At 32.3% G+C, this 17526-nt stretch overlaps 1 protein-coding gene across 1 annotated transcript in view; it reads right to left on the bottom strand.

Annotated features, from left to right (window-relative positions):
* LOC107440000 (uncharacterized) overlaps nt 1–17526 on the bottom strand; it is a 77029-nt gene that overhangs the window by 18992 nt on the left and 40511 nt on the right. Inside the window, exon 4 of the mRNA XM_087162866.1 lies at nt 4833–11988. Coding sequence (XP_087018992.1) covers nt 4833–11988 — 7156 coding nt within the window. The remainder of the gene's footprint in view (nt 1–4832; nt 11989–17526) is intronic.

The raw sequence follows: 17526 nt of genomic DNA on the forward strand, positions 1-17526 counted from the left end.
CGGAACTTCTAAACGCTAAAAAGTTCATGATGAATGGGGACCGAAATATGTCTCTAGTGCCTAGTTTCTGGATTTGGATTACCTGGTTTATACACTCAGTTCTTCAATTATCTTCTTATTTGAAGTCATTAAGAATACAATCCAGAAATCTTCAATGAAAAACCACGATATTAAAAAACGCGTGAAGCATTGTAATTTTTAAAATAATTGCAATTACCACTACAATTGAGAACGAACTTTTTTTCTTTAAAAATTATGGCATTCTTTGCAATACAATTCAAAATCGCGGACACTTTTGGCCTTTTTTCTGTCTCTCAACTAAAATAAAAAGTGAAATACATCTCATTAAGGTTTTTTTTATTATGATTATTTCTTTTTTTAAATGGAAACTCAGAATATTTGAACTAGTATTTACTATAGCAAACAATGGACGTATTGTTTAATCAGAAGCATACGGTAGAAGAAACACATAGATGTCAAGGAAGGGGTTGTGCTCAAGCACTCCCTCAATCATCTTTCTAAAACATCTGAATTTTAGAAACAAAAAAATGCCTTTTCTTAATCCCCATAAGGTTTTTTTTATTTAAGGAAAATTAATTCTTCTTGATACTTTTAATATATAATTTTCAATTTTTTAGAATTCTAGAGCTATTTTCTAGCAGAAAAAAAGCAGTGTGTCGTCCTAAAATATCACTCGACCTTCGCCTATGGAAATTGGTAGTAATAAGAGAAAAGTGAGGATTAATAAAACCCGAAATTAAGCTGTCGATTCGTGTAGCAAAAAAACGGTAAAAATTATTCAATGTGAAAGTATCTTTGGAAGTTAATTTTGGAAACTTTCGTATCTTAAATAATGATTAATGTATGGATATCATGTGTTTGCCTATCACTTGAATTTAAGTGCAGATAAGACAATAGATATCATTTCTCTTATTCTACTTTCACTTTGAAGAATTCTTTCCTCCACTAATGTCACAATTTGTTTTTACTGCGAAAAAATTTTTCTCTAATTTTTAAAAATTTTTTTTTAATTATTTATATATTTTTTACGGTTATAATTAAGAAGATATACTTTAGTAAAGAATATTATTCTTAAAATTTGAACTTAAGTCAATAAGTAAAATTTTTTTTTGGAAAGTAAATTTCAAACACTTATTTAAGTTAACACCTTAACGATGATATTAATTTTAAGATAACGGTCGCAAAAATACTTTTTTTATAAATTCAAGAAAATTATATGGAAAAGGTGTATGTATAACATATGTATTCATTTTTGATTTTTGAAATTTTTTTAGCTTGAAATAATTTAAAACTCCGTATGTCCATTTAACTCTCACTCCAAAATGTACACAATATTGAATTATTTTATCACAGAACGCAAACCACTGGTAATAAAAAAAAACATAAGTAGCTGAGCTAAGAGTACGAAATACAGATCACAAATACATGTATTTAGATGCTGCTGACATCTAGTTTGAAATAAGCTAACTATCTGCAGTTACATTACAAATAGTTTGGTGCAGCCATCTAGCGTGTAAAACGTGAAATAAAAAGTTACGGGTACAAGATATGGATACATTTAAACCTTTTTGAGGCTTTACTCTTGAACTCTCTAGCCCGGGAATATCATGGGCACAAGAAATAGGAGACGACTGCTCACACTGTGATTTCGACGGGAGTGAGAGGGAAGGGGTTAAGGCCATTTTTGTTATGATAATACCATCCGGCATTTCTAGTAAAATTTCTAAAAAAGGGGACAAATGATTCGTGAGACTTAAAAATTCAGAAGTTTTGAAGTTCACTTTAATACACAGGTGTCTAGCGTCTTTGTGGGACGACGGCTTCGTTTAACAAAAAGATAAAAGTGGTGACAGGAACGTTTCATTATTAGGATTTATTTTGCAGAAACAAGGTAGTTCTGTTTACCATATGATGTTATAGATGTTTTGATTTGGTGTTAAAGCTCAATGCTTATTTTAATGTAAATAGTATTAAAGCTGAAATGCTAAGTAACGGAAAGAAATACCCACAGGGTTTAAGCAAATATGTGCTATTACTTTTTTCGTGTGGGTAGTTTTTATATGTATAGTGTCTAGTTTTTCTTTCTTTTTTTTTTTTTTTGAAGTTATACTTCTTATGCGACTTCCAACAAGGTTACGTTAAACCTTTAACGATACATTTTTATTGGCCGGGAAATCACGTAGTAGGATCCAGTTTTCCCTCATTCATTTCCATATTGTTTTGGTTCTCACTAGCATAAAAATAATAAAAGTATTGTTCTTCTATAAATATTTTCTTAGTTTGTTTTGATACACATAAAATTTAATAGGGTAGTATTTTTTATTTTCAAATTTAGTGGATAACAATTGTAAAAATTGAGTGAAAACAATCCCACGGACAATGCGACGGATTTAAGGTTGTGTCGAGGTACGTCTCTTGTGAATATCAATTGATTGTTAGGTTTTCTCTTTTGAAATTACATAATGCATTCACATACATTATTAATACTAATACATTTTTCATGGCGAGATGATGAGGCAACCACAAGCACTTCCACTGGTTCAAGAGGTCCACGAGGGAAAAATGCACAATATTACCGTGATTACAGAGCACGGAAGCGAGCGGAGCAGGAAAAAGAGTCGTTGAATAGAACTAGTGATCCTTTTACGACTGCTGATTCTTCTACAATTAACATCGCAGGTTACGAAGTTTAACTTCTTCGAGCGGAGAGTCTCCGCGCATTTTTTTTTTTTTTTGCTGATCATTAGTGGGTTAGATTTAGGAAGTAGGAAAGTTTTAACATCGAAATATATTGCTCTGAGCTGAAACGTTAGAGTGGCAACTGGGATTACGTTAAACTATTGGAATCATTTCACTGAACTATCGCCTCATGATATGTCATTTAATTATCGTACATAATTTCTTGAACGTAATATTTGGTAAATACATTTGGATTCAACAATTAAGCTTTTTAATTCATTTTCCAATCAACATTTCTCAAAGCATAAACAATATTTTTTTACATCATTTTTGCATCTTCACAGAACTATTTTATCATTTATTATAATTATATCACGCATTTATAATTTTGTACTTTCATATTTTAACAAAATTTACAGTAAAAACAAAAATAAACAACATTTTAATAAAGTGTTTTTTTCACACAGTTGTATGTTCTGAATTATTGACTCTCCACAATGTATATATTTATAGTACCAATAATGTTTGTTAATGTTAGAAAAAGCATGTCTTTTAGTCAAAATAAGTATATAACAGAATTGGTTACATTTAACTGTTATACATATTTCAAGCCATGTCACTTTACAGGTAATGCGGTTTACCTAAAAGGTGTTTTTATAAAATTATATAATTTAAAATCAACGATAACTGAAAAAGAAAAAATAATTAATATACTAAAAAGCAAAACAAAAGTTACTAATATCTTGTGTGAAAAGCACAAAAAAGGCTAAGCTATTATTAACGCCAGTGATGTTTTATTAATTTTGATAATTAGTACTAATTATCAAATTGTATAGTATTGCTATTGTGAATTGGTTATTGTGTACTGACTTCGATGAATAATTAGTTTGTTTATGTTCTACATGGCTTCGTATTTGCTTTTGTGTTTATATAAGAAATGTGTAATGACGCAGTTGAAATCTTTGTGAAATAATATAGAGTGCGTTATTTAAGGGAATTGATACTCAAAGAAAATTGCTTACTCAAAATAGAATGGAAGAACAGTTGCTAAAGTAAGCAAATGCACGTTTCTACAATTAATCAAGATCGAGATACCCAAACTTGGTATCCCATGATCGTGCACAGAGCGAAGAACACTCTATGTGTTAAGAAATGCTTTACCCCTTTTAAATAGGAAACAAAAGAATTAAAATTCAAAAGCCACTCTTTAAATAAAAATTTAATCGCAAAACATAAATTTTCATAAAAAAATGTTTTTAATTTTAATGCATCAAATACACCATAAATAAACCATATTTTGATAAAATTGTTACAAAGTAATACATCATGGAGAGGTAAGGCCCCCAAAAACCATATGACTAGGAAATTTAAAAATTAGGCAGTCGTTTTAATATATTACTCTTGTGGCGTTCTTTTCACCTCTGACAAAGCTCGTACGTTTTTTAAAAAACTTAAAGAGTGCTGAAAAATGTATAAGATGTATTTCATTAAAACCATATTCACCACCACGTTTAATAACTGTATCTAGTTGGAAAATTCCCGCTTTTGTATCTTAAATTTTCAAGTGATATATGTAAAGAAATATTTCAAGCAGTTTTTAAGCTTTTAAAAAATATTGAAAGATATTTTAACTTCATACAATAATTAAAGTGGTAGTAAAATAACAAATTCCGTATTTAAGCAATTAAGAATCACTAAATGATTTTTTTAAGGATAGACAATATTAAATGGTTCTGTCTATAGACGTCAATACATAATTCCTGGTTTTGTCACTATTTCCAGGAAAAGGAAACCGGAGAAGTAGGCAGCTAGGGTAACACGCCTACTTGGAAACTTACGCATATAATTATTTAACACATTTTAACAAGATATTTTCACTTCACAAAAACTTGATAAAATAAAATTTCACAAATACAAAATTTAATCAACTTTTTCTATACTTTAAATAACACTATTAGATTAAATGTATCATCATAATAATATTTTTTAATCCTGGTTGGACCTTACTGATGTTCAGTTTGAAAATGTCCGTTTTATAATATTCCTTCTTTTAAATTAATATAGCATTCAAAGTGGTATTATAATATTTTACACTAAAAAACCAAATTTTTAAAGACTTTTTATAGAATTTCAAACATCAAGTTCAATGCTATCAATAATGTTTTTGTGTCCATATTTCAAACCAACTTGCTTCATTGTGTGATTTAGTTCATTTCTCGCATTTGAAACTGCCATTTTTTCCTCCAATCTTAGGTTCTGGAATGTGCATATTATTTTGCTGTCTCCAATCAAAGCACCAATGAAAAATTCCTCAATAATTTCTAGAAAATCAGAAATTTCTTTGACTGTAGTGTACTCTTTTGGTGTTTTACCGTCTTTATTTCTGATATTATAAATGGCACCATACCTCAGCAAAATCTTAGCAGTTTCGACATTGGCAGCTGCGTGCAATGCAGAATTACCACCGTTCTTTGTTTTAGCATTTATAAAGGTATTCAATTCATCGCAGTTAGTTTCTTTGACATGCACCAGAAGTAATTCAACAATTTCAGCATGACCCTTGACCGAGGCAATGTGCAAAGCCGTATTTCCTTTTTGTGTGATGTGCATGACGTTGCATCCAATTTGTAACTGATCGCTCACAAAAGCTGTAAGACCTTCACTCGCAGCAACATGAAGAAATGTTCTGCCTTCACGATCTATGGTCTTATGTTGTAACTGATCTCGTATAAGCGATTCATATGATGACGGAGTTTCACTAGTTTTATTGTTCAAATTGGACGAATTTTGAATGTCCAACATATCAACGACATATTTCATTCTTTCTACAAGTTTTTCCAATCTTAAAGCTGTTGAATGTTTGTGTCCCAAGGCAACTTTTTGTTTCTCAAGATTTTCTTTAGACATTTCAAAACCCTCTCTAAATTTACCTCTTCTGAATAACAACTCTCCTAAGTTTTTTTCCGTTTTTAATGTGTCCAAGTGCTCAAGACCTAGGACATTTTTCTGAGTTTCAAAAACTTCTCGTAGACCTTCGAGATTTTCATCAGTTAAATTTTGAAGACATAATACATATTTCATATTTTGAAGCGACTTCAAAGTTTCCGAACTTGAAGGCCCTGATAATTTATTATTGTGATTGTAAACACATTTGTAGCAAGCCAGAGCGTCATCGTACACACTCAAGTGACTTAAAATATTTCCGCGGCTATCTAGAGATTGTATGGTCAGAGCGTCGTCTGCACCGAGTGTTTCATAAAACTTTGCGAACACTACGTCATTTTTTTTCAGGGCGTCTTCATGCAGTCCAAGGTCGCACAAGACTTCTGCCGAATGTAATAATGTTATCAATGTCTCAATATTACTTAATCCACGTAATTCACTCTGTCGTGAGTAAAGGTCAGCGAAAATCTCGATTGCTTCAAGATTTCTACCTAGGCATTGGAGCATATGCGCAACAAAAAACTGCGTGTTCAAAGTTCGACTGTTGCTTGGTCCAAGCATCTCTTTCTTTTTTTGGAATATAGCCTGGAAAATATCAAGGGCTTGCTCATATTTTTTCTGTTTGAACAATATGAATGCTGACATTTCTTCGGTTTCTAACGTAACAGGATTGTCGGAGCCGAAAAGTTGCGAATTTTTCTGCAGCAAATTTGCTTGCATATCTGAAGCGGCAACGCAATCTTCTTTCACAAAAATGTAATTAAAAATTTCATTTCTAGTTTGAGGGTCATCCGAAAACATACGCGTGAGATGATCCAATTTAGGAAACTTATGCTGAAAAGCACAAATCATAAAATTTTTTCCTTCAATGTTCTTTGCACAAACCACCGATTTCAAAACATCAGAATTTCTGAATTTTTCTAGAGTTTCTAAAATCTGAATATTACAGTTTTGTACATCTCTGAAAGCACTATCGATTAGTTCTAACAAATCAATAATACTTTTGTTTGAGGCTAGATCAACAGGAGCCTTTCCGTCAGTTGACATCTTATTGTAAATAGCACCATTTTCTAAAAGAACTTTTGCTACCTCGTATTTTCCATACTTTGACGCATAATGAAGAGGTGTAGCATTTCCCTTCGCAAATACGTTTGGATTCGCTTTGTTTTCCAATAGAAGTTGAGTAACTTCTGCATAACCTTTCCATGCAGCATAATGCAAAAGTGTAGAATTTTTTGAGTCCTTTACATTCACGCAAGCTCCTTTATCAATGAGAGACTTTACGTCTGAAATGTTATTGCTTTTAACTGCGTGAAAAAGTTCTTTTATCATCATTAATGTTTTCTTAATATTTTCCTTATCAGTTAGTAGAAATGGTGTTGAAGGAGCTCTATCAAGAATGCTGTCATACATAGCACCATAGTTCAGAAGAACATTGAGTACTTCCTCACGACCAAATTGTGAGGCTACATGAATGGGTCTAATTCCATGATCACTGCGTTCATTTACATCCATTCCTTTCTCGATTAAATATTTTGCGATTTCTGCATGGCCTCCATGTGCTGCAAAGTGAAGAGGAGAGCTGTTGTTTGTACCCCCACGATCTGTTAATAATTTTGGATCGCACTGAAGGAAGTATTTAACAATATGTAAATGTCCAAATTGGGCTGCTAGGTGTATGGGTTTTGAACCAAATTTGTCACCAATATTTAATGCGGCGTTATTGCTTATTAGAAATTTCGCTATGTCTAGGTGTCCCCATTGAGCAGCAATATGTATCAAAGTATGATCACAGTTTCCTTTTTCGTTTACGTCTACCGTTATATTTTGAAAAAATGCTTTTACTGATTCCAAATGACCATGCCCTACAGCTACCTCAATGGGTCTTAGGTCAATTGAATTCAGCTTTCTAAAATCTGCACCCCTTTCTAACAATACTTTTATGATTTTGGAATGGTCTCGCTCTACTGCTAAGTGCAAAGGGGTTTTTTGATTTTCAAAGGCAAAGTTCATATCAGCTCCATGATTTAAAAAAAGAGTAACAATGTCTTCAGAAGCCCACTGAATTGCAAAAAGCAAACATTCGTTCATGTCAACTGATTTCGAAAATTTCTTTTTTTCTAAAAAGCTTGACACGACTCGTTCCAGACCCTTAATTGATGCGATTTGAAGAAACTTTCCACTTTTATATTTAAACTGCCTCTCGATATCAGTCGATTTATTTTGGAGAAGAATTACACATATATCCTGATGTCCCTGCATGAGAGCCTTAAAGAGTGGGTCACCATCATTTAGATCAGCACCATTTTTGATCAACACCTTAGTTAAATCAGTGTAATTGTTGCTTGAAGCTATGCACAATGCAGTATCGCCCTCAAAAGTCTTAGAATTTAAAGAACATTTTCCACTTTCTAAAAGTATCTTCACAACTTCAAGATGATTACCGTAAGTAGCGAAATGCAGAGGTAAAAACCCAATTTTATCAACCATGTTTGAGTCTGCAGAATTTTTGATTAAATATTGCACAATAGGTATATTTCCGAATAAGCATGCAACGTGCAAAGGAGTATGGCCATTTTTGTTTTTCTTTTCAATATCAGCTCCCATTTTCACAAGTCTGTCAAATATGTCAAGTCCGTTCGAATTGGAAACTAGTTCATTATATTTCTCTTTGTTATTTTTTTCGTAATCGTTGAACAGGAAATTACAAATATCGGAAATTGAAGCACACCTATGCAATAAAGTGTCTCCTCTTTTATCAACAATATAAATATCGGCTTCTTTGGATAAGAGTTTGTCAGCTATCTCAAAATATCCTAGTCCAATGGAAAGGCTCAAAGGTGTCAAACCGTTTTTATTTACAACATTAATCTCGGCTCCGCATTCAATTAATTTCAACGAAATATCTATTAAACCATTTTGTATGCTTCGATGAAGAGGAGTGCTGTCACTTTCATTCCTTACATTAATTGGTGCTTCATTATCAATTAAAAAGTTAATGAGCTCTAAATTATTATGAAGCATGGCATACTCAAGGATTAAGAAATCCTTTGCTGCAACATCTTTAATACTTGCACCATGTTTCGTAATAGTTTTTATTACTTCAATACTTCCATTTATAATTGCTGATTGCAAAGGTAAATGTCCTTTATTGTCTAAAGCTTCCAGATCTGCACCATGGTTTAGCAAAACTTCAGCAGTATTTGACTGTCCACTTAGAGCAGCGTAATGAAGAGGAGTTCGATTAAATGAATCTTTAGCATTTACGTTTGCTTTTTTCGAAATCAATGTTGAGACCATATCAGAGTGACCAGCTGAAGCAGATCTGTGCAATGGTGTGATCAACTCATCCGACACGGAGTTAACATCAGCTCCTTTATCGAGGAAACAAAGAACCATGTTTAAAAGACCCATTTCAGCTGCAAAATGAAGTAAAGTAAACCCCTGTACGAGTTGGATTGAATAGATATCTTTAATTGTTTGAAAAAATAACTCAATGACCTTCACCTCATTATTGATAACAGCTATGTATATTGGTGTCTCATTAAATGTGCCTACCTTGACTGTGGCATTGTGTCGAAGTAAAGTTATTACGATATCAACTAAACCGTTTTCGGCCGCTATATAGAGAGCGGTATGATTTCGCCCGCACTTTTCATCTACTGATATATGTAATTCTTCTATAATATAATCAACTATATTTTTACATCCTGCTTCTGCTGCCACATGGAGCAAATTTCTTCCAAAAAAGTCCTTTACCATCGAATTCAAACCGCGGTTAACTAAATACTTCATTACATCAAAGTTCGTAGATTTCGCAGCAAAATGTAATGTTGTCATCAAGTTAATATCTCTTCCGTACATATCAGCACCTTCTCTTATCGCTTGTATCACGTTCTCTAAGGAGCAGCCAGACAAAGCATCGAAAAGTCTTTCTTGATTTTCTACAATAGAGATAGCACTCGATTTATTCTTCATGCAAGTGATCTCTAAATTCTCTTTTCGATAAATATCATGTTTGATAATCTTCAAAGCATATAAATATATAAACTGACTTGTATCCTTTAAAATGTCCACCAGAGGATTACCGTGTGCTAGATAATTCCTAAGATATCTGCCAATTAATAGAGGACCAGCTTCGTTAGATAGCTGACTCGTTATTAAATAAAGATTAGAATGCTCCAAGCTGGATAAAATAGATAATATAAGCATTTCAATTTCCGCTTGCACTTTTAAGTTGTTTTTATAGATAAAAAAAGACTGAATATTTTCAGATAACTTATTTTCATCCACAATTTTTTTCAAAGATGTAATATCATCAGATAGGATATCTTGATAGCAAGTGGATAGCGACTTTTTGACTTTTTTAATTTTCTCGAAAGTTATTTTTACAGTTTTCTCATAGCTTTTTTTGAGTTTCTGAAGGTGTTTAATTTCGTGTCCTTGGCATTCGGTTATGTAAAAAATTTTGAAAACGATAGAAAACATTTTCAGCGAATCTTGTTCATTTACCTTGCAAATAGCATTCTTGGCTACTTCATGCGTTAATTTTCTAATTCTTGTCAAGTTTCTTGACATCATCTGAAGGTTTGTGTTGTTAAGAATGTGTCGAATGAATTTTTTTATCCCTAAAATTGAAAAACTATTAGCTTTAAACTCAGGATTTTGTGCAAAAGTAAACAAAGCCAGTGTCGCGTCAAAACTTTGACCGGAATCTTTAAATCTGCTCTTTTCAAAATTCATAATATCTGATATTTTTGAAAAGACACTTTGTTCGAAAAGCGTTCTCACTTTAATAATTTGACCTAAATTAGATACAAGTTCTTCCACTGCATTTATGTTAGCATTACTCGGTAAAATGGCTGATACGTCATCCTTAATATTTATCAGCCGGATCACGCGATACATGTCTTTGAACGTATCCATGTCTTCACAATTGCAAATCCTCTCCAACAAAGTTCTGACCGTTTTAAATTTTATTTTATGGATCACTGAAGTGATGCCATGGTTTAGAAATTTCACATCATTCTGAACTAACGTGTAAAATTCGGAACCATACATTTCTTCGATTTCTTGACAGGTTGATAAAGGAAAACCATGCGAAAAGGAATCCCGCAAAGTCTTTAAAATAGTATTAGTTTTGTTTGGTATAAACAACATCAATATGTCATTTGTTTCAGAAGACAGTTTAGGCGACTCGAGTGTGTTTTTCAAGTTTTCTCCTATTACTTGTAGTGCTCTGACAATAACAGTTTTTCCGCTTTTTTCTACAGGGTTAACTCCAGTCACAATATCGACATACCTTTTAATAATATTTAGAGACTCATGATCACGAATGTAATCATAACTTTGGTAGAATTCTTCAAAAGAAGGGTATTTACTAGTAATGTGGCGAACCACATCCACCCGTTTCATGTTAGGAAGCTCACGTATTTCCTTCATATCCACATGCTTGATTTCTTTGGTTTCATTGATCAGACACTCACAAAAAGTGCCAAGATATTTTACGAAGTCATTTTCCGTTACGCAGCAGTTGATATAACTTCCTTGATTGCTCAGGTATCTGATGAATGAAATTAAATGGTATTCCATCTCTTCCCAAGGAATTCTGTCGTATGTAGATTTCAGCATTTTTTTCAAAGTGAATATATTAAGAGCAACCTCTTTCGCCAAAAAAATCACCATGTCTTTAGATTCGCTATTGACGCACTTTGCTTTAATTCTATCACTATATGCCAAAATAAGTGATAATTTCTCTTGAATACCGTCATGAGTATAATCATTTGAGTCTGAAGGAGGATTTTCTATGAAATAGTATTCGAGTAGAAAACTATTTACAAACATCGTCATTTCTGTTGACACGTCTACGTTTCTTAACGTCAACTCATTCAAGATCTTCGATAGCAGTGAGCACAGTTCTTCAGTGTGTGACGAAAAATAATCTAGTGGCCACTTCTTCATCAAAATATCTAGAAGTTGCGTATTTCCAGAGCGCACCGCATAATAAAAGGCATTGTGACCTTCTTCGTCGTTATCCGTTGGTAAAGGAAATGTTCTGCCAACTTTAGTCGAAAGATCGCTTATAATCGAAGGATTATTACAGAATATGTGCTTCAAAAATCCTATTCGATTGAGTTTGCAAGCCATTATAATCACATTAGTCTTTTTAAAGTAGTTTTCATCGTTATTAAAGTAAAGAATCAAATTGGGGAAAATGTTCGCATCACTCAGTAAGGTTAAGGTGCGAGATACTTTCATATAGTGCTCTGCATCATCGGTTTTAATAGCATTTTCTATTTCCTTTAAAACTTTTTTGTAAAAATCACCTTGATTGAAATCTTCCAGCTGCAGAAAATGTTCAATTAATTCATCATCTGGTAGCGTTAGTAATTTTAATAAATTTTGCTCTTCGTTTACCATTTCCATGTTTTTATAATCCATCATGAATTATCAAACTATCAAAGAAGAAAGAAAGAATATTTTAAAAACAGATTCGCATTTCATATTTAAATTAATTACTTAAAATGGAAATTTGAGGAAGAAAGATCTAACATTTTTGTGGAAACATGTTTGTTAGAAATAACTAGAAATTGACTTTAACAAATTTAAAAATTGTTGTCTTTTAAGCCTGGTCACATTACAGTTTTTTTCAAGCAAACCTGAAAACTACACACACGTGAATTAATTTAAAACTGATGGAAAGTAATATTGTTAACGAAAGTATAAGAATCGAAGAAAAATAGCCCTATAAGTTTTATTGCTATTAAATTTCTTTTAAGCACGAAGCCAACATTTATTGAAAAATCTCAATATTTCTGCATATACTTCTGAGCATGCTACTAAAAATGCTCTGGTAAAATGAGTAACATATAGAGTTACTAGCTCTGTTAAGCATATTACTCTATAAAATTCATGCCCGAATTTAATTTTACATGAAAGATAACCTTTGGTGATTGGATATTAATGGAAACATATATGCCTCTTGTTAGTCAGTTAGAAAAATATATCATTAAGAATATTGCATCAAATTTAACCATTTTACTTTAATAAAAATAAATTTATTTTTACTAATGGTAACATGTAACGTTAGAATTGTTAACATGAAAGAAATAAACCTGAACAAGCAATGATGTAGAAAATGTAAAGCAATATTCTGAACAAAGAGGTAATATTTTCAAAAAAAAATTATTAAGATTTATGGGCAAGTAACTGCCAATCAACACGTTACTTTAAAATGATGCTATAAACTTTTTATTAGTTAAACTGGAGAGAAAAATATTTTGCCGTAGGAGATTTTTGAACGGATCAGAGATATTTTTGCATCACTGATTTTAAATCTATAATCGGTGTCTCTTAACAGGCTACAAGTTTTATGCAATTTAATTCTACAGTCCTATCTAGGAGAATTTAAAATTCACTTTTAAAATTTCCCACTTCTCTGATACACAGGAAGTGGTAAAAAGAAGGCCAGTACATTTCAGCTTGTGATGCTACATATTAAGGTTCTAGTGTTATTTTCAATGGAGGAGCAGACAAGAGTGAATGTATGAATATAAACTAATACGTTCATTAGATTCTTGTACAGTCAGACAAAAAATAAACTTAACTAAAATAATCTGTTTCTCTTAGAACAAAGCTATTGATGATTTTTAATCCCCATAGCTGAATTAAGTAAAATCAAATTCTTGTATAAGGGCAATAAAATATAAGTTCCCCGGTGTAATCTATTAACTTTCAGAAAAGAAATTCAGACCAAAATATAAACGTAATTAAAAAAATCTGTAGCTTTCAGAACAAAGCTATTCCAGATTTTAAATCCCCATAGCCGAATTAAGTAAAATCAAATTCTTGTATATAGGCAACAGAATATTCGTTCCCCGATGTAATCGATTAACTTTTAGAAAAGAAATTCAGACCAAAATATAAACGTAATTTAAAGGAAATCTGTAGCTTTCAGAACAAAACTAATTCCGGATTTGAAATCCCCATAGTCGAATGAAGTAAAATCAAATTCTTGTATAATGCAACAAAGTATTACTTTCTCGATGTAATCGATTAACTTTCAGAAAAAAATCAGACAAAATATAAACGTAATTTAAAAAAAATTCTGTAGCTGTCAGAACAAAATTAATTCCAGATTTCAAACCCCCATAGCCGAATTAAGTAAAATCAAATTCTTGTATAAGGGCAACAAAATATTAGTTCCCAGATGTAATCGATTAACTTTCAGATAAAAACAAATTCGAACAAAATGTAAACATAACTAAAAAAAATCAGAAAAATAATCTGTAGCTTTTAGAATAGAACTAATTCCAGATTTGAAATCCTTATAGCCGAATGAAATTTAAATCTTGTATCAAGGCAACAAAATATTAGTTCCTCGATGTCATTGATTAACTTTCAGATAAAAATTTTAGACAATATATTAACACAACTAAAGTTTTCTATATTTTTTAAATTCCTGGTTAAGTAAATTAGTAAATGTGACTTAAATTGATTTTGACCATCATGACACATATATAATGCAAACGTATGTATAAATATAGTACATAAAATGAGACTTTGTTTCGGTTACCTGTGGTGAGGTTTTTCAAAAATAATTCAAAGGGGATGCCTGCAAGTGACGTGGTGAGGGTATCTCGATCCCGATTGTTGGAAGGTGGCATTTGTTTACGATAGCAAATGTTCTTTCCACTCTATTTCGAGTAAGTCAAGCTCGGTCAAGTATTAATTCTCGTAAGTGGCACATTCTAAATTCTTTCGCAAAGATTCTTTCTCAAAGACTTCAATTCTCTTCTTATATATATTTGCACAGAAACTTAACATAAAGACAGGCTCGAAGACACGTGGAACATAAACAAGCTAATTATGCATCAAAGTTGCCAGGCACACAAAACAAAAATATATCATGGTTACAGTAGAATACATAAACAAAATAAATCTAAGTTAAGTGAAAAAAGTAAGTGAGTAAGAATTATATTTCAACTAATTCGATATGGTATGGTGTATTTAATTCACTTATCATTAGTTAACATTCTAACTTATTTGAAGGAACTTGGCTCAACTTTAATAGGCCATTTTGTTTATAAAGATTAGTCCGCGCTGACGCCATAGATCACATGTATGTGTATGGGAGATTTTCTTATTGAATTACAACTACCCAATTTACTAGAGATCTAGTTGTTTACTGTTCTCTACCATTTCGCAAAATATTTTAAATGTACGGGATGAGCTTATTTTATTTACATGTAACGGGGATTAAAATCAATATTTTAAATCAAATTTTATAAGTACAATTGTTAAAAACTTTACTACATTCAAAGTAAATTCTAACGAAAAATTCGTTTTGATTTAGAAATGCTTCGGAAATTCTAAAAAATTGTTTTATGAGTAACACAACAAAAAATGTAATGATTTAATATTTAAATTAATAAGTAGTAGAAAAAATTAATATTTACCTAATTTTGGCGAATATTTAAAATTCTAAAAGACCCTATTGCAATAGCGAAATGTCAACCAAATTTAGCCCAACAAAAAGTTCATTTTATCCTACATAGTCATAAACTAACTTTATCGCGTTCGGTAAAGAAAGAACTAGCTGAAATAATTCATTTCAAAGTGCTTGCGTAAAAGTGATATATTTAACTGATAAATAATCGCTTTTTGTAGATAATAAACAAATAAAAAATTAGCCCATTGATAAAGAAATTATCAATATGCACAGACCATCTTGCTTGCGAAAATGGCTGTTATAAAAACTGACGGATATTATGATTTTATACTCTTCATACATGGATATGTATATGCAATAAATTTAATGTTTTTTCTGTTCTTTATGGGGCTGTTGGTAGCCCGGAAAAAAAGAAATTCTGATATTAAATAAGTTTTTAAAAGAGCTGAAGGTTCCACAAAATGTTTAAAGTGATAACTAAATTTATATAATAAAATTCGTATCTCATTTAAAAAGAATTAATCATATAATTTCTTTTATTACCACAAAGATTTAAAAACTTTTGGCATAAATATTTTATTTTATAACTGTCGTTTAGAGCCTATCCAATTTTAAGGTTATGCTTACCAATTGCTCAACTCTGTAGCCAATCAGAAGCAAGGTTCTCCCGGATCAAGTATTGAGAGAACTTTGCCTTCGCGGAGGACTTTTTGATGGAACTAAACCGCATTTGCTTTACATGGGGAGGAGAACCATGGAAACCTCCCACGGTTAGCCTGACGACAAGGACACACTAACCCATGATCCGTCTACCACTGCTGATCTGCAACTTATATTAACATTTCGGCCTTTGAAATGTGATTTGAGTTAGCAACTTTTTTGAAAAATTGTGCATTTAGAGTCATTAATGTTTCTGAGGGTGATTTTAATTTAAAATCTCTGTGAATGTCCTTATTTCTGATAAAATAAGGAGACACCACTCATTTCTGCCTGTAACTTCTTTTGAAATACATTGAGTTTGGTTCAGGCTTTATTAATATTGCACCAAGTAGGGGAAGCATATATGATTATTGACTTAATATAAATATATCGTTTATTTTTAAGTGATATTTTAGAATATGAACCCAGTAGGCATTTTAATTTATTATAAATCCCGGAGGCTTTAGCAATAATTTTATTAATATGATCATTCCAGTTTAGATTTTTACTAAGTGTGAGGCCTAAATATGTGACCTTATTGACAATAGGTATTCCATTTCCAAAGAAAGTTAGAGTGTTAGTAATAGTATGTCGTCTGGGTTTTTAACTACAAGTAAGTTAGATTTTTGGTAAATCGGGCTTTATTGATTGGGGTAAATCAGGCCTTATTACTCAACTGGTTGAAAGGATATCGTTTTCTCTAATTTTAAAGGATCAGTTTTTTATATAGTTATTTACGATAATATAATTAAATCTATTTTATTTTATAATCGTCGTTGAACAGCCGACCCAAATTTTCGAGTTTACTACTACTATTGTTCAACTCCGTAGCCTTGTAATTATGAACCCTAGCCAGAAGACAAGGAAACTCCTGGATCAAGTATTGGGAGAAATTTGCCTTCGTGGAGAGCTTTTTGATGGAACGAACCAGAATTTGCGGTACATGGAGGGGAAGACTACGAGAACCTCCTACGGTTAGCCTGATGGCAAAGAGACTCTAACCTATGATCCGTCTACCACTGAGGATACTTCACGTCAACACTATGGTTGGTGCAAGCCGGATGCAGATTTATATCAACTAATCATCGCTGGGATTCGTACCCGGTTCACATTAGAAGGCGAACATTCTATCCCCTGAGCCATCACGGTTCGTTTTTTAATCTAATTTTTATTTTCATTTTATAATCATAACTGAACAGTCGACCCGATTCTGAGTTTCAAACTACCAATGTTCAACTCCGTATCCTTGTAATTTTGATGCCAATCCAGAAGACAAGGGAGTTCCTGGACCAGTACCCCCCAAGGTACTTATTTGTTAGGGGTTTAGGAAAGAGAGCGATGGTGGCTTTCATCCATTGTTTAGGAAAGTGGCAGTTTTTAAGATTATTGTTGGGTGATGAATATAATTTATCTGATAGGGCTCTGTTCCCTTAGATTGTCCATATGACCTTTCTTCTATATGATCTGTTTAAACTATTCGCGTTGCCGGCTAGGTGGTCGTGCCTGACTGTGATGACAATGACCACGGGTTCGAATCCCGCTCAGGGCATGGATGTGTCCCTCTCTGTGTGTTGTTCTCTGTTGTGTGATGTGTGAATGTGGCTCCCTCTATGAACGAGTATCTGTGGTAGTGTGGCGTGGGTAATATTGCTAGCCTCCGTGACTTAGGTTCACAGGTGCCAACTGGGTAACGTTAAATGAGCAACACATCCGGCATCCTCCGAAGTCAAGAA

Source organism: Parasteatoda tepidariorum, chromosome 5, assembly GCF_982258835.1.
Source record: "Parasteatoda tepidariorum strain Cologne lab strain chromosome 5, Ptep-v5.0, whole genome shotgun sequence".
Classification (NCBI taxonomy): domain Eukaryota; kingdom Metazoa; phylum Arthropoda; class Arachnida; order Araneae; family Theridiidae; genus Parasteatoda; species Parasteatoda tepidariorum.